The 24,913-nt window shown below is 68.3% G+C and overlaps 2 protein-coding genes across 7 annotated transcripts; one reads left to right on the forward strand and one right to left on the reverse strand.

The window, feature by feature from the left end:
- Positions 1-508: 508 nt before the first annotated feature.
- PBX2 (PBX homeobox 2) lies at positions 509-24,624 on the reverse strand. Of its 6 annotated transcripts, XM_089771617.1 has the most exons (11): positions 24,126-24,624; positions 20,974-21,104; positions 14,945-15,028; positions 8,609-8,682; positions 6,793-7,037; positions 6,411-6,601; positions 5,928-6,063; positions 3,036-3,288; positions 2,701-2,789; positions 2,287-2,373; positions 509-2,075 (listed from the first exon to the last, which is right to left on the reverse strand). In XM_089771617.1, exons 4-11 carry the CDS (start codon positions 8,655-8,657, stop codon positions 1,983-1,985), a joined length of 1,143 nt encoding a protein of 380 aa, XP_089627743.1. In that variant the 5' UTR covers positions 8,658-8,682; positions 14,945-15,028; positions 20,974-21,104; positions 24,126-24,624; the 3' UTR covers positions 509-1,982. The 6 variants fall into 6 exon arrangements, with proteins under 6 accessions (XP_089627743.1, XP_089627744.1, XP_089627745.1 ...); XM_089771618.1 differs by lacking the exon at positions 20,974-21,104; XM_089771619.1 differs by lacking the exons at positions 14,945-15,028; positions 20,974-21,104; positions 24,126-24,624 and adding an exon at positions 9,681-9,911 and having other exon boundaries at positions 3,240-3,288.
- On the forward strand, positions 12,945-18,243 carry GPSM3 (G protein signaling modulator 3). The gene is given in 6 exon segments (XM_089771622.1): positions 12,945-13,300; positions 13,396-13,512; positions 13,599-13,767; positions 14,428-14,699; positions 17,301-17,423; positions 17,425-18,243. Coding segments are annotated over 6 exon segments (876 nt in total). The 5' UTR covers positions 12,945-13,225; the 3' UTR covers positions 17,545-18,243.
- Positions 24,625-24,913: the final 289 nt, after the last annotated feature.

Here is a 24,913-nt window from a genome sequence, read left to right on the forward strand (position 1 = left end):
CCCTGGTGCCATAGGGGCAGGGCTAGCTGTGGGGGTGGGGAAAAGAGCTGAAGGTTGAGTGAGGGGCACCAGCACGGCTGGGGGGCAGGAGCTGCAGGGCTGGGGGGGGCACTGGCGGGGCTGGGGGTTACTACATGAGAGGTGGTAGGGCAGCCTTGGGAAGGGCAGGCCATTTGTGGGTGCAGTTTTCTCTCACCCCAATGTGCCCCCAGCTATTCCCGGGGCATTAGGGGTGACCCTCAGTTGGGGGTCAAAACTGCTTTTGGGGAGCAGGTCAACCATAGGAGACGGGGCGTTCGCCCCTAGGCTACCCCCTCTGAGCAGTCCCAGCAGCTGCTACCTGCATGGGGGGGCTATGCTATTTGGGGGGGCTTGGGGCCCTGGGTCATCTTGGGAGACCCCCTGAGGTGGCTTTGCTTAGGACAGCCTCAGAGGGATGGGGGGCAGCAAGCTTCAGGACATCCCCCCCCCCCCCGTGTTTAAATCCACGGACCTGAAACAACCAGCGTGTGGAAAAAATATATTTTATTATATCAGCAAAAAAGTCTGTACAACGGCAAAGGGGGGGCCCCCCCGAACCAACCCGCCTGGCCTGGGCCACCCCTCCCCCCACCGGCCCATTTGCGGCCTAACTCCCCCTCCGAAGCCTGCTCTTGAGTTAGGCTTCTCCCTCCTGCCCTGCCCCTAGGCCCAGCTCTCACTTTGGGGGACAGGGGAGGCCCCGGGTGGTTCCTGGGCTCCTCCCCATGCAACAGCCTGGGTGTCCCCTCCCCCCGCCTCCCCAAAATGGCCCCAGAGGCACCACTGGTGGGGGAGACAACATGGCCGCCCTTAGCCAAGTGACATGGGGGAGGGGTTGGCCAGTGGACAGACCCCCACCCCTTATTAACTGATAGAAAGGGGGAGGGATCCCATGTACACATGGGGGGCTAGTCCCCTGAGGGGCAATTCTGAGAAAAGTGTGGGTCTAGAACGAGAGCCCCACGAAGGGGGTGGGCAGGGAAGTGAGGAGGTGGGAATTGGGGTGATATGGGTCAAGGGGAGGGTGGGGGAGAGAGGGACTTAGGGAAGGGGTGGGGGGGTCACACTCCCACTGCTGTGCCCCCCCAGGGTGCCCAAACCAAACAAACAGCCCAAACCAAAGTGTAACCCCTGGAGATGCCCAGCCCCCCCCCCCCCCCCGTGTCCTCCCCAACACCCACTGCAGAGTGGGGGGGGGGACCCCAGAAAAACAACAAAAACTAAGAAAAATAATGACAATGAGAAAACTCAGGTTTTTTACATTCTAACCCCCCCCCCCCCCGTTGCTAAGCTGGGGGGGACCCCGAGTCAAGAGAGACAGGGCCCCCCCGGAAAGCCCAACCCCCCCATATCCCCTCTCCTCTCCAGCCCCTCCCTCCCCTACTCCCATGTGCCCCCCGGCCCCCCACGTTCAGCCACTTCACTTCCACCTCTCCCCAGACCCCCCCACCCCCCCACTATATCTGTATGTAGACGCTAAAGGAACTGGACCTGGAAGTGGTGGGGGAGGGAGCCGTGGGGGGCAGGCCCCCGGGCATGGCGGGGGCTGGGGTCAGAGGTAGACGTTTCCATGGTCTCTGGTGGGAGGCCCATGTCTCTATTGGTGTCGCGTTGAGGTAAATGACGTCGCGGGCGAAGGGCCCCCCCCCCCCCCGGGGCCTTTCCAGCCCCAGCTCCCCCCCAAACAGCCCACGCGGAGGCCCCTGTTCTCAGTCGCTCTGGTCTGGGGGGGGCTGGCTGGAGGTGCCCGGGGGGGGGGGGGAGCAGCAGCCGAGATGGAAGGAAACATCCTGGAGTGAGAAAGTTGGGGGGAGGTGTCGCGGGACACCCCCCCCCCCCGTTCCCCCCAACAGGCGCCATGGGGGGTGGTCCCCAACGGGCGCTGTCTCAGATTGTTTTCCCGGGAACCCCGGCGGAGGCCAGACCCCCCCCCCAGTCCCCGCCCCCCGCCCCGGGGCGGATCAGTTGGAGGTGTCCGAGTGGACGCTGCCCGGCCCTTCGGTCGGGGAAGTCACCGAGGACGGGGTGGCGGCTTCCTGCCAGCCCCCGTTAGCCTGCGGGGTCAAAGGTCACAGGTCACATGGCGCCAAAGCCCCCCCTCCCCCCGGATCCTGACCCCCACCTCCCAGTGATTCTGGGGGTCCCCTGCCTGCCTGCCACCCCGGCGGCTCCCCCCCAGCAGCAATGGGGCCTGTCCTGCCCCCCACCCCACTGAGAACAGCAGACTGTCCCGGGGTGATAACGGGGGGGGGTAGACGGACTCACCCTCATGTCTCGGGGGCTGTAGAGCTGGCCGGGCGCCAGGCCTTCCCCATAGGGCCCCTGGCTCATGGTGTGACGCAGCGACTCCACCTGCGGGTAGGAGGGAGGGGGAGTGAGGAGCCAGCCCCACAAGACGGGGGGGGGGTCCACACAGGGCTGGCTGGGCCCAGGAAAGGGCAGTTGGAGTGCTGCTAGTGCAGCAGCCCATGCGTGCCTCAGTTTCCCCTGGGGAGGGGGTCTGCCTGATGCGTGCCTCAGTTTCCCCCGGGGGTCTGCATTTCCCTGGGCCCTGAAGTCCCACCCAGGGGGGTGGGGAAGCCGCAGGACTCTCCCTGGAGGCAGAGTGATGCAATACCCTCGCCCCCCATGGAGCCTGATGCAAAGCTGGGGGTGTAGCCCCGACCTGGGGGGGCTTACCTGGGAGGGGGGGTAGGCATCCCCGTTGAGGCCCGGCAGCCCCAGGAACATGTCGCTGGAGCTGGAGAGGTTGAAGGAGCCGCCGGACCCTGCGGGGGAACAGACGCGAGGGAGACGCTCAGAGCTGGGGCCAGCTGCCCCCCGGCCGGGCGAGGGCCGCACACGGGGCCCACCCGGCCCACAAGGGAGGCTCGGGTGGGGGGGGTCATGGCCGTGTGGGGCAGCTCGACAACCCCGGCCCCAGCCTGGCCAGCAGGGGGCGCTGGGAAAGGTCTCCCAGGGGGGAAGTTAGCTGTGGAGGTGGTGGGCGGGGCCTCCAGCAGGGGCGGGATTACCTGGAGGGGGGGCGGGGTTGCTTGCTGAGGAGGGGGTGGGCGGGGCTCCTGGCAGAGAGCAGATACCTGCAGAGGAGGGGTGGGCGGGGCCTCCGGAAGGGGCGGGGCTACCTGCGGAGGAGGGGGTGGGCGGGGAGTCGGCCCCGTGCGTGACGCTCACGGCCGTTTTCACGGCGTAAATATTCGCCTCCTCTTGGAACTTGCCGATGTTCTTCTTGTAGCGGATGCGCTTGTTGCCGAACCAATTGGAGACCTGGGGGGGCAGGAGCCGCTCAGTCGGGCAGGGCCCCCCATCGACCCCCCAACCCTGCCTGGACGGTCTCACCCTGCCCTGCCCTGCTCTCCGGCCCCCCATCGACCCCCCAACCCTGCCTGGCCAGTCTCACCGTGCCCTGCCCTGCTCTCCGGCCCCCCATCGACCCCCCAACCCTGCCTGGCCGGTCTTGCCCTGCCCTGCCCTGCTCTCCGGCCCCCCATCAACCCCCCAACCCTGCCTGGCCGGTCTCACCGTGCCCTGCCCTGCTCTCCGGCCCCCCCACCCCCCCAACCCTGCCTGGCCGGTCTCACCCTGCCCTGCCCTGCTCTCCGGCCCCCCATCGACCCCCCAACCCTGCCTGGCCGGTCTCACCCTGCCTGGCCGGTCTCACCCTGCCCTGCTCTCCGGCCCCCCATCAACCCCCCAACCCTGCCTGGCCGGTCTCACCCTGCCCTGCCCTGCTCTCCGGCCCCCCCATCGACCCCCCAACCCTGCCTGGCCGGTCTCACCCTGCCCTGCCCTGCTCTCCGGCCCCCCATCAACCCCCCAACCCTGCCTGGCCGGTCTCACCCTGCCCTGCCCTGTTCTCCGGCCCCCCATCGACCCCCCAACCCTGCCTGGCCGGTCTCACCCTGCCCTGCCCTGCCCTGCTCTCTGGCCCCCCATCGACCCCCCAACCCTGCCTGGCCGGTCTCACCCTGCCCTGCCCTGCTCTCCGGCCCCCCATCAACCCCCCAACCCTGCCTGGCCGGTCTCACCCTGCCCTGCCCTGCTCTCTGGCCCCCCATCGACCCCCCAACCCTGCCTGGCCGGTCTCACCCTGCCCTGCCCTGCTCTCTGGCCCCCCATCGACCCCCCAACCCTGCCTGGCCGGTCTCACCCTGCCCTGCCCTGCTCTCCGGCCCCCCATCAACCCCCCAACCCTGCCTGGCCGGTCTCACCCTGCCCTGCCCTGCTCTCTGGCCCCCCATCGACCCCCCAACCCTGCCTGGCCGGTCTCACCCTGCCCTGCCCTGCTCTCTGGCCCCCCATCGACCCCCCAACCCTGCCTGGCCGGTCTCGCCCTGCCCTGCCCTGCTCTCCGGCCCCCCATCAACCCCCCAACCCTGCCTGGCCGGTCTCACCCTGCCCTGCTCTCCGGCCCCCCATCGACCCCCCAACCCTGCCTGGCCGGTCTCACCCTGCCCTGCCCTGCTCTCCGGCCCCCCATCGACCCCCCAACCCTGCCTGGCCGGTCTCGCCCTGCCCCGCCCTGCTCTCTGGCCCCCCATCAACCCCCCAACCCTGCCTGGCCGGTCTCACCCTGCCCTGCCCTGCTCTCCGGCCCCCCATCGACCCCCCAACCCTGCCTGGCCGGTCTCACCCTGCCCTGCCCTGCTCTCCGGCCCCCCATCAACCCCCCAACCCTGCCTGGCCGGTCTCACCCTGCCCTGCCCTGCTCTCCGGCCCCCCATCAACCCCCCAACCCTGCCTGGCCGGTCTCGCCGGTACGCCCTGCCCTGCTCTCCGGCCCCCCATCGACCCCCCAACCCTGCCTGGCCGGTCTCACCCTGCCCTGCCCTGCTCTCCAGCCCCCCAACTCGACCCCAACCCTGCCTGGCCGGTCTCACCCTGCCCTGCCCTGCTCTCCGGCCCCCCAACTCGACCCCCCAACCCTGCCTGGCCGGTCTCACCGTGCCCTGCCCTGCTCTCCGGCCCCCCATCAACCCCCCAACCCTGCCTGGCCGGTCTCACCCTGCTCTGCTCTCCGGCCCCCCATCAACCCCCCAACCCTGCCTGGCCGGTCTCACCGTGCCCTGCCCTGCTCTCCGGCCCCCCATCAACCCCCCAACCCTGCCTGGCCGGTCTCACCCTGCCCTGCCCTGCTCTCCGGCCCCCCATCGACCCCCCAACCCTGCCTGGCCGGTCTCACCGTGCCCTGCCCTGCTCTCCGGCCCCCCATCAACCCCCCAACCCTGCCTGGCCGGTCTCACCCTGCCCTGCCCTGCTCTCCGGCCCCCCATCGACCCCCCAACCCTGCCTGGCCAGTCTCACCGTGCCCTGCCCTGCTCTCCGGCCCCCCATCGACCCCCCAACCCTGCCTGGCCGGTCTCACCCTGCCCTGCCCTGCTCTCCGGCCCCCCATCGACCCCCCAACCCTGCCTGGCCAGTCTCACCGTGCCCTGCCCTGCTCTCCGGCCCCCCATCAACCCCCCAACCCTGCCTGGCCGGTCTCACCCTGCCCTGCCCTGCTCTCTGGCCCCCCATCGACCCCCCAACCCTGCCTGGCCGGTCTCACCCTGCCCTGCCCTGCTCTCCGGCCCCCCATCGACCCCCCAACCCTGCCTGGCCGGTCTCACCCTGCCCTGCCCTGCTCTCCGGCCCCCCATCGACCCCCCAACCCTGCCTGGCCGGTCTCACCCTGCCCTGCCCTGCTCTCCGGCCCCCCATCGACCCCCCAACCCTGCCTGGCCGGTCTCACCGTGCCCTGCCCTGCTCTCCGGCCCCCCATCAACCCCCCAACCCTGCCTGGCCGGTCTCACCCTGCCCTGCCCTGCTCTCCGGCCCCCCATGGACCCCCCAACCCTGCCTGGCCGGTCTCACCGTGCCCTGCCCTGCTCTCCGGCCCCCCAGCCCGGCCCCGCGCCCCAGCCCACCTGGGAGATGGTGATGCCGCACTTCTTGGCCAGCTCCTCCTTGGCCTCCTCGCTGGGGTAGGGGTTGCTCAGGTGGGAGTAGAAATACTCGTTCAGCACCTCGGTCGCCTGCTTGCTGAAGTTGCGCCGCTTCCGCCTGCCGGCCGCACACGGGGGTCAGGGCCGCCCAGCCCCTCTCGCGGGGGGAGGGGGCTGGCAGCACGCCGGACGACAACGGCGCGTGGGGGCGGGGCCAAAGTGGCAGGAGGCGGGACCTGCTGGGGGCGGGGCCAGGGTGGGGCCCACGGGCAGCAGGACCAAAGGTGCAGGAGGCGGGCTCTGAGGCAAAAGGGGTGGGGCCTGCTGGGGGTGGGGCCAGCAGCCTGGGGGCAGAACCCAGTGGCCTGGGGGCAGGGCCTGTTGGGAGGCAGGGCCAGGAGCCCAGGGGGCGGGGCCAGATGCACAAGGGGCGGGGCTTGTCGGGGGCGGGGCCGGGGGCGGTACCTGGCGTCCAGGAAGCGGGAGCGCAGGATCATGACGGCCTCGCAGGTGCTCTGCTTGAGCTGCATCTGGATGGAGCTGAACTTGCGGTGGATGATGCCGACCATGCGCTCGATCTCCTTGGGCGCCACCGGGCGCGTGCGGCTCTGCTCCCGCAGCAGGTTCATCACGTGCGTCGTGAACTCGTTGCAGGCCTGCAGGGGGCGGGGCTCAGCCGGGTCCCAGCCCCGCCCCCGCCAGGCCCCGCCCACTCAGGCTCCGCCCCGCCCCAGCCGGGACCCACCCTGCAGTCCAGGCCCCAGGACGGACGGGACACCTAGCCCCATCCTTTGGCCCCGCCCCACGGCCGCCAGGCCCCGCCCCACGGCCGCCAGGCCCCGCCCACCTGCTCGTATTTCTCCAGCTCGGCGTGGTAGATCTGCCGGATCTGCGCCAGCTTGTTGCGATAATCCGAGTGCTCGATGGAGTTGTCGGGGGACACGCCCCCCGAGGCCGCCGCCGCTGCCGCCGCCGCCGCCGAGCCCCCGCCCTTCTCCGGCCCGGCCACCCCCTCGGCCAGCAGCATGTTGTCCAGCCGCATCAGCTGGGGGTCCACCGGCTCCTCCTCCGGGCTGCTCCGCATGCTCAGCCCTGCCGGGGCCCGGGGGTTAGGCACGCGGGCCCCTCCCTCTCCCTCGCAGCCCCTCAGCCCTGGTGGGGCCCCTCCCTCCCCACTGCAGCCCCTCCCTCCTGCCCCCCAGCCCTCCTCAGCCCTGCCGGGGCCCGGGGGTCAGGCACGCGAGCCCCTCCCTCTCCCTCGCAGCCCCCCAGTCCTGGTGGGGCCCCTCACACCCCCCTGCAGCCCCTTCAGCTGGTGGGGTCAAAAGTTCTGCTCCCAGCCCCACTGACCCCCTGGTTGCTGTGGCAATGACCTAGCAATGACTCTTCCTCTCCCGGCTTGGGGGGGGGGGGGGGAATCGGGCCTGGCCTGGCCTGGCCACAGTCGCTAACTTCATCCCCCATGGCGGGCCTGTGCTCCCACCCAGCCACGCACACCTATCGCCCGCACGCCCAACGTGCAACACGTGCACCGCCCACACGCCCAACGTGCAACACGTGCACCGTGTACCGCCCCATCGCCCACACGACCCCAACTTCCAACACACACGTGCGTACCATCCCACTGCCTGCACGCCCAGTGTGCAACATATACACCGTGTGCATGTACCACCCCATCACCCGCATACCCAACGTGCGACACCTGCACCGTGTCCCACCCTGCTGCCCGAACGCCCAACGTGCGACACCTGCACCGTGTGTACCACCCCTACTGCCCACATGCCCAACGTACAACACATGCTCCGTGCACACACACGAAACACACACAAACGCGCCATTCCCATCCATCTCCACAAATATTTGGCGTGCGCACACAGCCCTGCCCCTTGCTATATACACACGTGCGTACACACACAGGGACACCCACACTCCTGCCCCTTCTCTGCGCGCACAAACGTGTCGCCCACGCTGCTGTACGCACTGTGTATTTCTCCACACCCCCGCTCCGTGTGCGTCCCAAGCCGATACACACGGCCATGCAAACACCAGCGCTTTCCAGGCACCCTCTGGAGAGTCACAAACACGCCACGCCCTGTCCATGGCAGCCCCACGGGGCGTTCCGCACACCCAGGCATCGTCCGGACCCATCTGCTCGCACACCACTACCCAGGCGGACTGGCCTACGGCTTCCGTGTGTGCACGTGGGTCCCCCCACCCCACCCCCACTCGTCAGGGTCGCACCGATGCACCAGGGGCCCTGACTAGCTGTGTCAGCGCACACACATGCTCCAGCTGCCTGAACACGCCTCCACTCCGCTGTGCACACGTCCTGCCCTGCCGCACGCGCACCCCCTCACACACAGGTGTGCACACACCCCCACTCACCGCACGCCCCCCTTTGGGCGCACACACATGCTCCAGCTGCCTGAACACGCCTCCACTCCGCTGTGCACACGTCCTGCCCTGCCGCACGCGCACCCCGTCACACACAGGTGTGCACACACCCCCACTCACCGCACGCCCCCCTCTGGGCACGCACACGTGCGAAAACACACACACTCAGTTCGTGTTAGGCATCGACAGGGCCCCTTTGTGCTCACAGACCCAGCGGCCGGGCCGGGACCCCTCCCAGCCTGGGGCTCCCCATGCGCCCCCCCCCCTACCTGTCTTCTCCTTGATCTCACACAGCACGGTGAACAGGGCCGGCTTCATGCGGTGGCAGTTCAGGGCGTGTTTCCTGTGTGTGTAGGGGGGGGACAGGGTTTGTAGGGGGGGGACACAAAGGATTCACTCCACTCCAGCCCCCCCCCCCTCCCCTAAATAACGGCACACTCTGGACCCACAGTCCTGTGGGTCAGAACTCCAGGGTTCTCTCCCCAGCTCTGGGAGGGGAGTGGGGGCTAGTGGTTAGAGCACGGGGCTGGGGGCCAGGACACTCTCCCAGCTCTGAGAAAGGAGCGGGGTCTAGTGGGGGGGGAGCAGAAAAGACCAAGGAATTTCCCTCCCCACAGGCCCCTCTAGACCAGTCTCACCCCCACCCCATTGTGAAAGCCCCCAGGAAATGTTCACACCAAAGAGAGGCACCGATAACACCCCTCCCCCCCGCCCTCACAGGCCCAGAATGGAAAGACCCTACAATAACAACCCCCACCGCGGTGCAACTTGGGAAGGCAGCCGCTGTTCGCCGAAGGGGGGGCTAGTGGTTAGAGGGGGGAAGGAGCCCCGAATGCTTGGGTTTTCTGGGGGGAGTGGTTAGAGGGGGAGTGAGTCCGAACGCCGGAGTTCTCCCGGGCTCTGGGGGCAGCGGGGGGTAGTGGTTAGAGCGGGGGGGGGGGGTGAGTCCGAACGCTGGGTTCCCCTGGGCTCTGAGCGGCAGCGGGGGGTAGTGGTTAGAGCGGGGGGGGGTGAGTCCGAACGCCGGAGTTCTCCCGGGCTCTGGGGGCAGCGGGGGGTAGTGGTTAGAGGGGGGGGGTGAGTCCGAACGCCGGAGTTCTCCCGGGCTCTGGGGGCAGCGGGGGGTAGTGGTTAGAGGGGGGGGGGGTGAGTCCGAACGCCGGAGTTCTCCCGGGCTCTGGGGGCAGCGGGAGGTAGTGGTTAGAGCGGGGGGGGGTGAGTCCGAACGCCGGAGTTCTCCCGGGCTCTGGGGGCAGCGGGAGGTAGTGGTTAGAGCGACAGCGGGGGGTAGCGGTTAGAGCGGGCGGAGCGGGAACCCGGCACCCCCCGCCCCGCACCCACTTGGCCTGCGCCTCGTCCAGGCTCTGATCCGTGATGCCCACGATCTGCTGCAGGATCTCGCCCAGCTCCTGCCGCCGGGGCTCGCCGGGCTCGCCGGGGGGGGGCAGCAGCCGCCCCTGCTCCTCCATGGCGGGGGGGCCGAGGCCGACCAAGCGCCGCGCGGGGGGGCCCCGGGAGACTCGGGGCTGCCAAGATGGAGCCGGCGCCGGGGCGGGGACGCGGGGCGGGGCGCGGGGCGAGCCCGGGCTCGCAACCTCCGCGCGGGTCGCTGCCGCCCCCTGGCGGCCGCGGGCGGCGCTGTAGGGGGCGGGGCCGGACTCCGGGGTTCTGTGCGGGGGGCGGGGCCAGTCTCTTGGGTTCTATGTGGGCAGGCGGGGCCGGACTCTTGGGTTCTGTGCGGGGAGGCGGGGCCGGACTCCGGGGTTCTATGCGGGGGGCGGGGCCAGTCTCTTGGGTTCTGTGCAGGGGGCGGGGCCAGTCTCTTGGGTTCTGTGCGGCGGGCGGGGCCGGACTCCGGGGTTCTATGCTGGGGGCGGGGCCAGTCTCTTGGGTTCTGTGCGGGGGGCGGGGCCGGACTCCGGGGTTCTGTGCGGGGGGCGGGGCCAGCGGGGCGGGGGGCGGGGGCGGACTCCGGGGTTCTGTGCGGGGGGCGGGGCCAGTCTCTTGGGTTCTGTGCGGGGGGCGGGGCCAGTCTCTTGAGTTCTGTGCGGGGGGCGGGGCCGGACTCCGGGGTTCTATGCGGGGGGGCGGGGCCAGTCTCTTGGGTTCTGTGCGGGGAGGCGGGGCCAGTCTCTTGGGTTCTGTGCAGGGGGCGGGGCCAGTCTCTTGGGTTCTGTGCGGGGGGCGGGGCCGGACTCCGGGGTTCTATGCTGGGGGCGGGGCCAGTCTCTTGGGTTCTGTGCGGCGGGCGGGGCCAGTCTCTTGGGTTCTATGCTGGGGGCGGGGCCAGTCTCTTGGGTTCTGTGCGGCGGGCGGGGCCAGTCTCTTGGGTTCTATGCTGGGGGCGGGGCCAGTCTCTTGGGTTCTGTGCGCGGGGCGGGGCCGGTCTCCTGGGTTGTATATGGAGGGCGGAGCCCGACTCCGGGTTCTATGCGGTGGGGGCGGGGCCGGTCTCCTGGGTTCTGTGCGGGGGGCGGGGCCAGAGTCCTGGGATCTATATGGGGGGCGGGGCCGGTCTCCTGGGTTCTGGGGCGATGCGGGGGAGGGGCGTAGCCAGCTGCTGCTGGGGGATCCCTGCCCCCTGCCCCTCAGCCCCAACCCAGAGCCCCTGTGCCATGGGGCGGGGGCAGTCACCGGGCGTGGGGCACCCCACCTGCGCCGGCACAACCGGGGGCTGTTGTGCCCCAGGGACAGGGTGTAGCTCAGATTGGTGCAGGCACCAGGAGCAGCTGGCCTGGCCCGGCCTGGGGAGGGGGGGCCCAGCCAGGCCCGTCCTGCCCCCCCCAGGCAGGCCCGTCCTGCCCCCCCCAGCCAGCGAGGTTCCCTCCTCCCCCAGCCAGCCGAAAACTAACTCCCACTCCCAGCCATGGCACCCAGCCTGGAGGCCCCTCCGCCCGCCCCCCTTTGTCCTGGGAAACTGAGGCACGAACACACACACACAGGGAGTCACTGCAGAACAGCACAGGGCAGTAGAATCACATCAAACACAACAAAGCAATCAGGGTGAATACCGTCCCCACTACATCACACCCTGCCCCCCACCAGTGCCCCCCACTCCCGCCCCGCAGCCCTGCCGGTGCCCCCCACTCCCACCTCCCAGCCCCTGCCCCCGAGCCCTGCCAGTGCCCCCCACTCCTGCCCCCCAGCCCTGCCGGTGCCCCTCACCTCTGCCCCACAGTCTCTGCCCCCAGCCCTGCCAGTGCCCCTCACTCCCACCCCACAGCCCTGCCTCCCCAGCCCTGCTGGTGCCCCCCACTCCCGCCCCCCAGCCCCTGCCCCTGAGCCCTGCCGGTGCCCCCCACTCCCGCCTCGCAGCCCTGCCCCCCCAGCCCTGCCAGTGCCCCCCACTCCCGACCCGCAGCCCTGCCGGTGCCCCTCACTCCCGCCCCCCAGCCCTGCCGGTGCCCCGCAGCCCTGCCGGTGCCCCCCACTCCCGCCCTGCAGCCCCTGCCCCCGAGCCCTGCCGGTGCCCCCCACTCCTGCCCCCCAGCCCTGCCGGTGCCCCTCACTCCCGCCCCACAGCCCTGACCCCCAGCCCTGCTGGTGCCCCCCACTCCCGCCCTGCAGCCCTGCCCCACAGCCCTGCCCCCACAGCCCTGCCCTGCCAGTGCCCCTCACCTCTGCCCCAGTCTCTGCCCCCCACCCTGCCAGTGCCCCTCACTCCTACCCCACAGCCCTGGCCCCCTGTCCTGCCAGTGCCGCTCACTCCCGCCCCGCAGCCCCTGCCCCCCTGCCCTGCCGGTGCCCCTCACTCACGCCCCGCAGCCCCTGCCCCCCTGCCCTGCCGGTGCCCCTCACTCACGCCCCCAGCCCCCTCCCCCTAGCGCTGCCGGTGCCGCTCACTCCCGCCCCGCAGCCCCTGCCCCCCTGTCCTGCCGGTGCCCCTCACTCACGCCCCGCAGCCCCTGCCCCCCTGCCCTGCCGGTGCCCCTCACTCCCGCCCCCAGCCCCCTCCCCCTAGCGCTGCCGGTGCCGCTCACTCCCGCCCCCCAGTCCCTGCCCCCCTGTCCTGCCGGTGCCCCTCACTCACGCCCCGCAGCCCCTGCCCCCCTGCCCTGCCGGTGCCCCTCACTCCCGCCCCCAGCCCCCTCCCCCTAGCGCTGCCGGTGCCGCTCACTCCCGCCCCGCAGCCCCTGCCCCCCTGCCCTGCCGGTGCCCCTCACTCCCGCCCCGCAGCCCCTGCCCCCCTGCCCTGCCGGTGCCCCTCACTCACGCCCCCAGCCCCCTCCCCCTAGCGCTGCCGGTGCCGCTCACTCCCGCCCCACAGTCGCACCGCAACCCCTGCGCTACTCGTTGCTGGGGGGAAGTGGGTTGTCGGGGCGGCGGGGGTTGTGCAAAGTGGAAGCCGCATCTCCCTGAGCGCATCCTGTGACGGGGTGGGGGGCGGGCACCAGCCAATGGGGCTCTGGCAGGAAGCGCTGGAGTGGGGGAGCCAGGGCCCCAAGTGGGGCGCGGCCGTGGGGCAGAGAGGCCAGCAGGGAGCAGCGGTGAGAGGGGCCGGGGGAGGGCGGGGGCCTGGGTGTGGCTCTGGCCGTGGGGTGGGGCAGGCGGATGCGTGGGCACGGGTGGGTTTGGCGGGGGAGGGGCAATGGGGGGTCTGGAGTGGGGGAGGGCCGTGAGCGCCGTGCGAGGGTCACCGGGGGGGAGGGTCGGGGGGGGTCTCGCCGTGGGGCTGGGAGGGGGCAGTGAGGGCTGGTTACACCTAGACTTCCGGCCTCCTCCGGGCTCTCCCTGCCTCCTCACTTCCCCTTTCGGCACCCTCCCAGCTGAGGCAGGAGCCGGGCGGGGGGGGGGGGAGCCCGTGAGGAAACACTCCCCTTTGCTCTGCCCCCCCAGAGCCGGGCACGCCCCTCCCCCGATGCCAGCCGGTGTTGGGGGGTGTGAAGATGGAGGAGGGGCCGAGCGACCCCCCCGAGGGGGCCGGGGGCAGCCAGAGACAGACGGGGCCGGCCCCAGACCAGGTGAGCATCCCCCCCAGCACCCATCCCCTGGGGGGGCTGCGGCCTGGGCCCTGGAGAGCCCTGCCCCCCCACAGCTCTGCCCCTTCCTCCTCCAGGCCATGAGTAGTGGGGAGACCCCAGGGGCGGCCCCCTGCCCCGCCGAGGCCTCGGACCCCATGGACATCCCTGGAGGGGGGCACCCGGCCAGCAGCGCCCCCTCCACCCCCACAGAGGTGAGTGGCAGAACCCAGGCCGCCGGGCCTCCCCCCACCCCAGCCGGGCGGGGAACCCAGGGGTCCTGACCCCCCTGTGCCCCCAGGCCGAGCCCCCGGACCCCTTTGACCGCGAGCGGCTCTTCGACCTCCTCTTCCGCTCCCAGAGCCGGCGGCTGAACGAGCAGCGTTGCGCCCTGCCCCGAATGCGGGGGGCGGCCCGGCCCTGGCACTCGCTGCCCGCCACCCCCACCGCCGCCGCGCTGGGCACCGCAGGTAAGGGACAGCCCCCCCGCCCAGAGACCCCCCCACCTCTCCCGCCCAGAGACCCCCTCTCCACCCGCTGCCCCCCTTGCCCATAGACCCGCCCACCATGCTCACTCCACCCTGCCCATAGACCCCCCCGATGCACTGCCCGCCCCTCCCCAGAGATCCCCCTGCCCCGCCATGCTCATAGACCCCCTGCTGCACCCCTGGCCCCGCCCAGAGACCCCCTCACACCCCTCACTCAGCCCCCCTCCCAGAGACCCAAACACCCCACCTGCCTCGCCAGCCCCACCCCACCCAGAGACCCCCCCCGCCAGCTCTGCCTCTCTGCCCAGACACCCCCCACCTGGCGCCCTCTGCCCCTCCTCTGCCCCCCACCTCTGGCCTCCTCTGCTTTGGACCCCCACTGCCTTCCTCCGCCTACCCCCCTCTTCATAGTCCTCCTTCTGCCCCACAGACCCCCCCTCCCCATCTCCTCCCTGCTACCCCCACCATGAGGGGCGGCCAGGGGGGAGCCGTCTTGTGGGGGGGGAGGGGCATGAACAGCTGGGAGGTTGGGTCTTAGGACACAGGGAAAGGTGGGGCCCTGCTCCGGGGGGGAAGCGAGGGGCTCTGCTCCGGGGGGGCCGCTGGGGCCACCACCTCTCACCCCCTGGCCCTGCCCCCCAGGGTTTTTCTGCTCGCTCACCTCGCTGCAGGCCGAAGAGTTCTTTGAATTCGTGGCCATGGCCCAGGCCCGGCGGCTGGACGACCAGCGGGCCGACTTCGTGGAGCCCGTGCCTGATGCCACAGGGCCTGGAGCTGCCGCCGTGGGGCCCAGGGCCGATGCTGTGGGGCCTAGGGCCGATGCCGTGGGGCCCAGGGCCCCCCAGGGGAGCCAGGGCCCCCTGGACTCTCCCGACCTGGGGGAGGAGCTGTACAGCACCATCCTCTCCCTCCAGGTAAGCGGCACCCCCAGGACCCCCACATCTGAGACCCCCCCACAGCCATCTAGAGCCCCATGAGACCTCCACTCCAGAGCACCCCAGTTCCAGAGAACCCCCAAGCCCCCGACTCCTTAGTCTGCCACCCCCCACCCCACCTGACCCCCAAGACACCCTGCAAGCTGCATGGAAACTTTTTAAAGACACCATAATAGAGGCCCAACTTAAATGTAAACCCAAAATTAAAAAACATAGCGAGAGACCTAAACCAGTGTCACCGTGGCTTCACCATGTAAAAGAAGCTGTGAGGGACAAAAAGGCATCTTTTAAGAAGTGGCAGTCCAATCCTAGTGAGAGAAAGAGAAAGGAACAGAAACACTGTCAAATCAAGTGTAAACATGTAATAAGAAAAGCAAAAAAAGATTTTGAGGAACAGCCCAAAACTCAACAAGAAATAACAAAATGTTTTCTAAGTACAGGCAGTCCCCGGGTTACATGGAGCCGACTTACATCGGATCCCAACTTACAAATGGGGTGAGGCAACCCCACACTAGCTGCTTTTCCCCCTAGCAGACCAGGGAGACACGAAGCTAGCGCCCCACCCAGCAGACCAGGGAGACGCGGAGCGGCTTTTCTCAGCAGACACCTCAGCTTGAGAATAAAGGACTGAGGGAAGTGAGGTGTGGGAGAATAAAACTGAGCTCTGGAGAAATGTTTGGCTAGAGTTTCCCCTACAATATGTACCAGGTCCGACTTACATACAAATTCAACTTAAGAACAAACCTACAGTCCCTATCTTGTACGTAACCCGGGGACTGCCTGTACATTAGAAGCAGGAAGCTGCTAAAAAACCTGTGGGTCCCCTAGATGATCGAGCTCTAAAAGGAGCAATCAAGGATGATAAAGCCATTGCAGAGAAACTAAATGATTTCTTTGCTTCAGTCTTCACGGCTGAGGACGTTGGGGAGATTCCCGAATCTGCACCTTTGTGGGTGATGAATCTGAGGAACTGTCCCGGATTGAAGTGTCTTTAGAGGAGGTTTTGGAACAAATAGAAAAACTTAATGTTAACAAATCTCCAGGACCGGATGGCATTCATCCAAGGGTTCTAAAAGAACTCAAATGGGAAATTGCTGACCTATTATCTGTGGTTTGTAACCTATCCTTTAAATCGGCTTCCGTACCTAATGACTGGAAGGTAGCCAACGTGACACCAATATTTTAAAAGGGCTCTAGAGGCGATCCTGGCAATTACAGACCAGTAAGTCTAACTTCAGTACCGGGCAAATTAGTCGAAACAATAGTAAAGAATAAAATTGTGAAGCATGTAGAAGAACATAATTTGTTGGACAAAAGTCAACATGGTTTCTGTAAAGGGGAATCCTGTCTTACTAATCTATTAGAGTTCTTTGAAGGGGTTAACAAACATGCGGACAAGGGGGATCCAGTAGATATAGTATACTTGGATTTTCAGAAAGCCTTTGACAAGGTCCCTCACCAAAGGCTCTTGTGTAAATTCCATGGCCATGGGATAAGAGGGAAGGTCCTTTCTTGGACTGAGAACTGGTTAAAAGACAGGAAACAAAGGGTAGGAATAAATGGTAAATTTTCCGATTGGAGAGGGGTAACTAGTGGTGTCCCCCAAGGGTCAGTCCTGGGACCAATCCTGTTCAACTTATTCATAAATGATCTGGAGAAAGGGGTAAGCAGTGAGGTGGTAAAGTTTGCAGATGATACCAAACTGTTCAGAATAGTCAAGACAGAAGCAGACTGTGAGGGACTCCAAGAAGATCTCACCAAACTGAGTGATTGGGCAACAAAATGGCAAATGAAATGTAATGTGGATAAGTGTAAAGTAATGCACATCGGGAAAAATAACCCAACTATACGTACAGTATGATGGGGGCTAATCTGGCTACGACAAATCAGGAAAGAGATCTTGGTTTGGAACGAGTCCCATATGAGGAGAGGTTAAAGAGACTGGGATTTTTCAGTTTAGAAAAGAGGAGACTGAGGGGGGATATGATCGAGGTCTATAAAATCATGAGTGGGGTGGAGAGGGCCGATAAAGAAAAGTTATTTATTAGTTCCCATAACAGAAGAACTAAAGGACACCAAATGAAATTAATGGGGAGCAGGTTTAAAATGAATAAGTGAAAGTTCTTCTTCACACAGCGTGTTGTCATCCTGTGGAACTCCTTGCCACAGGAGGCTGTGAAGGCTAGGACTATAACAGAGTTTAAAGAGAAGCTGGATAAATTCATGGCGGTTAGGTCCATAAAAGGCTATTAGCCAGGGGATAAAATGGTGTCCTTGGCCTCTGTTTGTCAGAGGCTGGAGAGGGATGGCAGGAGACAAATCGCTTGATCATTGTCTTCAGTCCACCCCCTCTGGGGCACCTGGTGCTGGACACTGTCAGCAGACAGGATACTGGGCTAGATGGACCTTTGGTCTGACCCAGCACGGCCGTTCTTATGAGACTCCCCCAAACCTCCTAAGCCCCCCCCTTGGTCCTCGACTGACACCCCCCCTCCAGCGCCCCAGTACTCCTGCCCTTTCAGCCCCTTCTCTCTTCCCCCCCAGCCCAGACTTGCCCCCTAACTCCGTGTCCCTCCCCAGAGCCAGCGGCTGGAGGAGCAGCGCAGCGACCCCCCCATCCCACTGGGGGCGGAGGAGCTCTTCGACCTGCTGCTGCGGGTCCAGGGGGGGCGCATGGACGAGCAGCGCTCGGAGCTACCCTCTGCCCTGCTGCCCCACCCCTGCTGAGACGCCCCCCCAATGGGCCAGGGAAGGGGGGGCCGAGACCAGGCCCGGCTGGCGGCAGGAACGGGGTGCCCCTGCCGCCCTGGCCCTAGAGAGCTGAGAACAGACACAACTCACTGCAGGAATGGGACCCGCCGGACAGCGCTGGCTGAGACCGGCCCCAACTCGCTGCAGGAACTTGACCCCCCCCCAGCACGACTGATGACAAAGACTGGGGCTCCTCCCCCCCAAACCGGCCCCCCACAACGCTGCCCCAGCTGGAGAGGGGGCCACAGACTCCGGCTTTCCAAGGCTAAGCGCAGATATTTGTAAAAAGTAAAAAACTCTGCTACGGCGAAGGGGGGGCCGGCCCGTGATTGGGGGCAGGCTGGGGGGGCGCCTGCACTGCAAGGGGAAGGGTGGTTAGAGCAGGGGGCAGCCGGGACCCAATCCTGGCTCTGGACAGGTCAGCATCACCCCATGCCTCAGTTTCCCCCCGATACTTGATCCCAGCCAGAAGCAGAAGCTGCAAACAGCTTTATTCTCCCTGTAGTTTGGGGGGGATAAATATGGGGAGGGGAGTCCAAAGAGGCAGGGCAGGGGGTCGTCCCCACTTGTCCCTCTGTGACATGGGTGTTTCCAAAGCCCCGCCTCTTTCTGCTCCATGACATCATCCGTGCCTGAGTGTGACCTCACTTCCTGTCTGTGACATCACCCTCTGGGGCCCCCACCCGTTGTGCTCTGCTGACCTCACTGCCCGTGCCGTCCAATCCACCCCACCGCTGCCGGCAGCCCCCGCCCACGGCACGGGGGGGGGGGGCAGAGTCACTGCACCGTGGTGCCGTCTGATTGGCTGGGGTGGGGGGAGTGGGCTGGGGGCAGAGACCCGTGGGGGTGGGGGGAGTGGGCTGGGGGCAGAGACCCGGGGGGGGTGGGGGGAGTGGGCTGGGGGCAGAGACCCGGGGGGCTGGGGGGAGTGGGCTGGGGGCAGAGACCCGTGGGGGTCGGAGGAGTGGGCTGGGGGCAGAGACCCGTGGGGGTGGGGGGAGTGGGCTGGGGGCAGAGACCCGTGGGGCTGGGGGGGCTGGGCAGGGGTAGGCGGGGGCGCCGCAGCAGGCAGAGCAGGTTGTGGTGGGCCCGGGCCTGGGGAAGCGTCGTGGGGTGGGCGGCCCAGGCATGTGGGGGAAGGGTCCAGGCTTTGGGCTTTCAGCCCCTTTCTCCAGGCTGTGCCCCCACCTGTCACTGCAGAGGGGCGAGTCCCTGCCTCCCCGGGGCAAACCTCCCCCGCCTCGTCCAGACAGCGCTGCCGGGCCCGGGGAAACTGAGGCGCGTGCAGAGTCACTGCCGAACAGCACGGGGCACACGGCGCGACTCCAGCGGCAAACACGATCGGCACCATCCCCGCTGCCCCCCCGGTCCCCCCTCCCAGAGCTCCCCGCCGCGCCCCCCTCACTCGGCTGCTGCCGCTTGCTGTTCCCCCCGGGGGCGAGACCCGTCCCCAGTGGAACCGGCTTGGGCCCATGCGCTGTGGTCGGACCAGCCCTTCCGCTGCCCAGGGGCTCCCTGGCCGGGCCCACGAGCCTTTCCCGGAAAGCCAGGACGTCCTCCGCCCCCATCCGGGGGGCCTCCCCCTCCCATAACGCTCTCAGCAAGCCCAGGGGCCCCTCCCCCTCTGCACCCCGGCTCTGTGGGGGAGAGCCTGGCAGACCCCCTGTGCAGACAGCAGGGGGGCAGGGACTCGTCCCAGTCCTGCGGGGGCATCTGCTTCAGGGTCCCCTGGAACCTCCCAGCAGGTGAGCCGGGCCCCGTGCGTCTCCCACAAGCACCGGAGCGGGGCCGACATGAAGCGGGGTCCCTGGTCCGTGAGGACTCCTGGGGACCCCCCTGCTGAACAGGGCCAGCAGCGTCTGCCACCGTGGCAGAGCCATGGTCTCGGGGCGGGGGGGAGCCAAGCTCACTGCTCCCAGGCTGGATTTGTTCCCCGTTGGGTCGCCTGGCCGAGGGGCCCCACTAGAGCCAGCGCCCCCCTCTGGAAAGGCTCCTCTAGATGGGCAGGGCCCCAGGCAGCGTTCCCCCCGTCTCGGGCCCCCCCGGCTGTTGTCGCAGGCCCGGCAGTACCGCCGCACGGCGCAAAGATCCCCGGCCGGGAGAAGTGTTGGAGCAGCTCAGCCGGGTCCCCCGGTGCCCCGCGAATGGGCCGTCGTTGGGGAACCAGCAGCTGCCATTGGCCCCCCCACGACCCCACCTACCCTGGGGGGAGCCATTCCCAGTACAGGGATCCCCCCCAGGAATCTCTCCCGGCCGCCTCCCCCAGGGCTGAGCTGCGCCCAGGCCAGTCCGGTCCCTCGGCCTCTGCGAGGAGGGGTCCCCCTGCACCTCCGCCTGGAATTCAGCCGCTGGGGCAGGGCCAGGGACATGTTCCCGTTCCCCTCCCGCCTGGGTCTGGGGTCCCCGTCCAGCCGGGCCTGGCCCCCTGGGGACACTGGGCCACTGTCCCTTGCTGGCTCTGGCTACGGGGAGCGCCCAGAGCACGGTGGGGTCCTTCTGGCTCGTGCTCTAGGTCCCGGCCCATCAGCACCAAGCGGGCAGGTGCCGGTGACCCCCACTTCCTCGGGGCCTCCTTGGCCCCCCATGTCAGATGCACCCGGGCCACAGGCACCTTGAATGGGACCCGTCTGTGCCCCTCCGGGTCGGCAGAGTGTCGGGCACCATGTGGTCCGGGGCTCCGACCTGCCGGGCCAGCGTCCCCTCCGCCCCCAGGGCCCAGTGGCCTGTCACCCCCCTGCCACCCACCGGCAGGGCCCCGAGGCTCTCGCTCCGCCGGGGGCCCTGCCCCACCCCGTACAGGGAGAGACCTGCCCCTGGCTCCCCAGGGCTCCCGGAGGAGCAGGCCGAGCGCCCCTGTGGCTCCTGCTCCAGCAAGAGGCTGAGCTGCCGGCTGGTTGCCTAGGGCCTGGTGGGGCTCGCTGTAAGGAGTTAAGGAATCCGGCCCGGCCCCCTCCATCCTCACCCCGGGACAGCACGAACCTCCGAAGCCACCTGCAGCCCCGGGCCCCTCCCCCCCTCGGCTCCGCTACAGCCGGCTCCTGCTGCCGCTGCTCCTCCACTTCCTTTAGCCACAGCTCCCTCCCCCCAGCTCTGCCCCATAGGGACCGACCCCTCCCCCCTGCCAGTCAAACGCTCCCCGCTGGGACAGGATCCAGGCCCCCGGACGGCCACTCTCCCAGCCGGGCAGGCCCCCTCCTTGCACCGCCCACTAGGCCTGCCTGCAGGAGTCTGGCCAGAGCCTGCCTCCCCACAGCTCGAGGACCCCACAGGATTCTCTCGGGTCCCACTGCGGCTGCGCGATCTCGCTCCGGTCTGGAACGGCTCCGGGCTGCCGGCTCGGTCGCCGCGCTAGGTGTAACTCACTGAAGGGGGTGGGGTCGGGATTGGTTAGTAAAATGATACTAAAATATACACTGGGGTCCAAGAAGATGGGAAGGAAGGAAGGAAGGAAGGAAAGGCTGGAAGAGGGCCAGGAGGAGGGGGAAGACCTGGAAGAGCTCACCTGCCAGAGACAGCGTAAGAGCAGAGTCTGATCTCGCCCGGCCCACAGGGGAAGTCGGCCTGTACCCGGATGGGGAGGGTGACGCCGTGCGCCTGGCGTGTGCGTTCTGCCTGGCTGGGAATTGTCAGGCACTAGAGGATCAGGATGTTACTGGGTGAGGCTCCTCCAGCGGCTAAAGACCCTGCAAAACCCACCGGAAGATGCGCCCGGAGCCCTAGGAGCTGGGGGAAGGCGGGGGGGTGAATTCACAGGGCTGCGCCCGGAGCCCTAGGAGCTGGGGGAAGGCGAGGGGGGGGGGGTGAATTCACAGGGCTGCGCCCGGAGCCCTAGGAGCTGGGGGAAGGTGGGGGGTGAATTCACAGGGCTGCGCCCGGAGCCCTAGGAGCTGGGGGAAGGTGGGGGGGGGTGTGAATTCACAGGGCTGCGCCCGGAGCCCTAGGAGCTGGGGGAAGGTGGGGGGTGAATTCACAGGGCTGCGCCCGGAGCCCTAGGAGCTGGGGGAAGGTGGGCGGGGGGTGAATTCACAGGGCTGCGCCCGGAGCCCTAGGAGCTGGGGGAAGGTGGGGGGGTGAATTCACAGGGCTGCGCCCGGAGCCCTAGGAGCTGGGGGAAGGTGGGGGGGTGAATTCACAGGGCTGCGCCCGGAGCCCTAGGAGCTGGGGGAAGGTGGGGGGGGGTGAATTCACAGGGCTGCGCCCGGAGCCCTAGGAGCTGGGGGAAGGTGTGTGGGGGGGTGAATTCACAGGGCTGCGCCCGGAGCCCTAGGAGCTGGGGGAAGGTGTGTGGGGGGGTGAATTCACAGGGCTGCGCCCGGAGCCCTAGGAGCTGGGGGAAGGTGTGTGGGGGGGGGGGGGTGAATTCACAGGGCTGCGCCCGGAGCCCTAGGAGCTGGGGGAAGGCGGGGGGGGGGTGAATTCACAGGGCTGCACCCGGAGCCCTAGGAGCTGGGGGAAGGTGGGGGGGGGGTGAATTCACAGGGCTGCACCCGGAGCCCTAGGAGCTGGGGGAAGGTGGGGGGGTGAATTCACAGGGCTGCACCCGGAGCCCTAGGAGCTGGGGGAAGGTGGGGGGGGGGGTGAATTCACAGGGCTGCGCCCGGAGCCCTAGGAGCTGGGGGAAGGTGGGGGGGGGGTGAATTCACAGGGCTGCGCCCGGAGCCCTAGGAGCTGGGGGAAGGTGGGGGGGGTGAATTCACAGGGCTGCGCCCGGAGCCCTAGGAGCTGGGGGAAGGCGAGGGGGGGGGGGTGAATTCACAGGGCTGCGCCCGGAGCCCTAGGAGCTGGGGGAAGGTGGGGGGGGGGGTGAATTCACAGGGCTGCGCCCGGAGCCCTAGGAGCTGGGGGAAGGTGTGTGGGGGGGGTGAATTCACAGGGCTGCGCCCGGAGCCCTAGGAGCTGGGGGAAGGTGGTGGGGGGGTGAATTCACAGGGCTGCGCCCGGAGCCCTAGGAGCTGGGGGAAGGTGGGGGGTGAATTCACAGGGCTGCGCCCGGAGCCCTAGGAGCTGGGGGAAGGTGTGGGGGGGGTGAATTCACAGGGCTGCGCCCGGAGCCCTAGGAGCTGGGGGAAGGTGGTGGGGGGGGGGGGGGTGAATTCACAGGGCTGCGCCCGGAGCCCTAGGAGCTGGGGGAAGGTGGGGGGGGGGTGAATTCACAGGGCTGCACCCGGAGCCCTAGGAGCTGGGGGAAGGCGGGGGGGGGGGGTGAATTCACAGGGCTGCGCCCGGAGCCCTAGGAGCTGGGGGAAGGCGGGGGGGGGGGTGAATTCACAGGGCTGCGCCCGGAGCCCTAGGAGCTGGGGGAAGGCGGGGGGGGGGGTGAATTCACAGGGCTGCGCCCGGAGCCCTAGGAGCTGGGGGAAGGTGGGGGGGGGGGGTGTGAATTCACAGGGCTGCGCCCGGAGCCCTAGGAGCTGGGGGAAGGTGGGGGGGGGGGGTGAATTCACAGGGCTGCGCCCGGAGCCCTAGGAGCTGGGGGAAGGCGGGGGGGGGGGGGTGAATTCACAGGGCTGCGCCCGGAGCCCTAGGAGCTGGGGGAAGGTGTGTGGGGGTGTGAATTCACAGGGCTGCGCCCGGAGCCCTAGGAGCTGGGGGAAGGTGGGGGGGGGGTGAATTCACAGGGCTGCGCCCGGAGCCCTAGGAGCTGGGGGAAGGCGGGGGGGGGGGTGAATTCACAGGGCTGCACCCGGAGCCCTAGGAGCTGGGGGAAGGTGGGGGGGGGGGGGTGAATTCACAGGGCTGCACCCGGAGCCCTAGGAGCTGGGGGAAGGTGGGGGGGGGGGTGAATTCACAGGGCTGCGCCCGGAGCCCTAGGAGCTGGGGGAAGGTGGGGGGTGTGTGAATTCACAGGGCTGCGCCCGGAGCCCTAGGAGCTGGGGGAAGGTGTGTGGGGGGTGTGAATTCACAGGGCTGCACCCGGAGCCCTAGGAGCTGGGGGAAGGTGTGTGGGGGTGTGAATTCACAGGGCTGCGCCCGGAGCCCTAGGAGCTGGGGGAAGGTGGGGGGGGGGTGAATTCACAGGGCTGCGCCCGGAGCCCTAGGAGCTGGGGGAAGGCGAGGGGGGGGGGGGGTGAATTCACAGGGCTGCGCCCGGAGCCCTAGGAGCTGGGGGAAGGGGGGGGGGGTGAATTCACAGGGCTGCGCCCGGAGCCCTAGGAGCTGGGGGAAGGTGGTGGGGGGGGGGGGGGGGTGAATTCACAGGGCTGCGCCCGGAGCCCTAGGAGCTGGGGGAAGGTGGGGGGTGAATTCACAGGGCTGCGCCCGGAGCCCTAGGAACTGGGGGAAGGTGCTGGGGGGTGTGAATTCACAGGGCTGCGCCCGGAGCCCTAGGAGCTGGGGGAAGGTGGGGGGGGTGAATTCACAGGGCTGCGCCCGGAGCCCTAGGAACTGGGGGAAGGTGCGGGGGGGGTGTGAATTCACAGGGCTGCGCCCGGAGCCCTAGGAGCTGGGGGAAGGCGGGGGGGGGGGGGTGAATTCACAGGGCTGCGCCCGGAGCCCTAGGAGCTGGGGGAAGGTGGGGGGGGGGTGAATTCACAGGGCTGCGCCTGGAGCCCTAGGAGCTGGGGGAAGGTGGGGGTCCCTGCCGTGTGGAAGGGGGAGAGAAGTGTGTGCGGGTAACAGGCCATCTCCCCGCCGATCCCCGGGGCGCAGACTCACCGGCCGATGCTGCAGCGCCCTGCGGCTCCCAGGGAGAACCCCTCAGTGGGCCCAGCTCCTCGAGTGCCACGGCCCGGCCCGGGGGACCCTGCTCCTCTCCGGTCACACTCGGGTTAAGCCGCCTGCCCCTCTGCTTCCTGGAACCGCTTCTCTCTGCCTCCAGCGCCTGGCTCTTGCAAGCCCCCTTCCTCCTGCTGCGCCCCGTCACGTGCTGCCGGACGCTCCCTCCAGGGGGTGCAGCGCATCCCACCGCTGCCACCACTGGGACAGCGCGTCGACCCTGCACCCGACCCGCAGCCAGAGGGGACTGTCAGCCGGCCGGGTTCTTGGTTCCCAGGGACACAGCGCAGTGTGGGGTCGACGTTAACACGGGGGCCGAGGGCAGAGCCTTAGTGCTCTTGGGGGGAGGGGCCCCCTGCTCTCTTCCTCACCCCACCGAGACTGACCCTTCGGGGGCTGTCTGCTCTGGAGCCTGGGGTCCCCTGCGCTGTGGGGCAGTGTCAGTCCCTGGCTGGTCGCGGTGCGTGGGCGGCGGGCGGCGGGGACCCCACGGGCGGTGTCTGAGCACGGCCCAGCGAGGGGCCTCAGGACAGTGGCCAGACTGGTTCTACTGGCTAAGGGAAGAGCCGGGACTGGGGGAGGGGCAGCCTGGGGCTGGAGCCATGAAGGAACCGGTCTAAGGGGGGGGGCTGGAGTCAGGGGCCCAGGGACCCATCTCAAGGGGTCGGAGGCTGCCTGGCCCTGACTCCGGTACCCACGTCCCGTCTGTGCCGTGTCCTGGAGGAGCA

This window comes from Pelodiscus sinensis, chromosome 19 (assembly GCF_052426305.1).
Source record: "Pelodiscus sinensis isolate ZL-2025 chromosome 19, ASM5242630v1, whole genome shotgun sequence".
In the NCBI taxonomy this organism is placed as follows: domain Eukaryota; kingdom Metazoa; phylum Chordata; order Testudines; family Trionychidae; genus Pelodiscus; species Pelodiscus sinensis.